Consider the following 1,447-nt stretch of genomic DNA (forward strand, 5'->3'; position numbering starts at 1 on the left):
CCATCGCCTGTTGTTAGTACTAAGCCTGTGCTGCTTATAAAAATACTAAAATTTTGTCCCGCACCCACTCTATAAAAATTATAATTTACAATATTTTATTCATTATTATATCATTATTTTTGCTAATAATAAGCTATTAACACGAATATAATGTAAATGCATGTAAATTGTAAACCAATAATATACCATTACTTAGTGTATATTATATTAATTTGACAAAAAATGTTGCTGTTTTGTAACTAATGGATCAAGATTTTCTCACTATTTTTTCTATCGTTGAATAATATTTAATACATTTAGAATGTAAGGCGTATATGTAACATTTTTTTCTAAATTTTTATTACTAGATATTTTATTTTTCAATTTAATTGAACATTTATTCTAAATGTTTTAAATGTCAGCCTTTTAATTTAAATTGTACTGTAACTACGTCAGTTAAAATATAATTATGTACAAATTTATTTATCATATGTTTTGCAACATGTCATTACTATATTTACTTTTATTGATAAATTAAATGTTATTTGTAATTATATTTATGATATTATTTAAGAAATGTTAATGAGTATTTTTTTCCTATTGAAAAATAAATATTTTACTGAGTTATATGCTTGTCTAATAGCGATGCGACACACTGAGGATCGTTTTTCCAGGTGTTTTCTTCTCCATGACCTAATTGACCATGTTTATCTTCACCCCATGTAAAAACTAAACAGTCTAAAAAGAACTACATTATTCACGTCTAAATCTTATTTGTAGTAATTTTATCTTCAAAAGTATCTACAATTGTATTACGTACCATTAGTAAGCGCAACGAAATGCGTTTGACTGACAACAAGTTGAACAATTTTTACACGAAATGGCAAGTTTATCGGTTGTATACTTATAGGCATTGAAAACTGATAAACAACCGACCTTAAACCCATCCAGATAATACATAAATCTTTGTTTTTCAAAAATTGAAATTTAAAAAAATGGTTTTCACATCGTTACCGGTATTGTAAATCACTTTTAAACGATTGTAATTCATTGTCATTGACTGCCCAAGACGATTCGTTGTCCGACTGTAAAAAAATCGGAACTATTGTCACTAAATTATTAGCATCTGGTCTTCGAAGAGGATCTTTTTGCAATAAATCGCTAATTAATTTTCTCAAGTTAGATGAGTAGCATGGCGGTATAGGTGTAAAGTCTTCCTGATTTAAAAAAACAAATTTTTATATAGCAATAGTAAACTAAAGGTATAAAATGAATTACTTTTGTAATTATATGAATTAAAGCTGGAAGATTTGAGGCATCAAAAGTACGTTGTAAGGTTGTCATTTCATACAAAATACAACCCAGTGCCCAAATATCTGACTTTTGATTATACTGTTTACCTTCACACTTACAAATAATAGCCAATAAAAAATAAATATATTTTTTAAAGTACTTACTTAATATAAAA

General features: G+C 26.5%; 1 protein-coding gene across 1 annotated transcript; it reads right to left on the reverse strand.

The window, feature by feature from the left end:
* Window positions 1-7: 7 nt before the first annotated feature.
* Window positions 8-1,359, reverse strand: LOC126909925 (uncharacterized; the record flags this gene model as incomplete). Its single annotated transcript, XM_050692331.1, has 5 exons — window positions 1,258-1,359; window positions 994-1,196; window positions 800-915; window positions 600-717; window positions 8-69 (listed from the first exon to the last, which is right to left on the reverse strand). Coding segments are annotated over exons 1-5 (565 nt in total), but the record flags the coding sequence as incomplete, so codon positions are not given.
* Window positions 1,360-1,447: the final 88 nt, after the last annotated feature.

The sequence above is a fragment of the Daktulosphaira vitifoliae genome, unplaced genomic scaffold (genome assembly GCF_025091365.1).
Source record: "Daktulosphaira vitifoliae isolate Bord-2020 unplaced genomic scaffold, ASM2509136v1 Scaffold_2238, whole genome shotgun sequence".
In the NCBI taxonomy this organism is placed as follows: Eukaryota; Metazoa; Arthropoda; class Insecta; order Hemiptera; family Phylloxeridae; genus Daktulosphaira; species Daktulosphaira vitifoliae.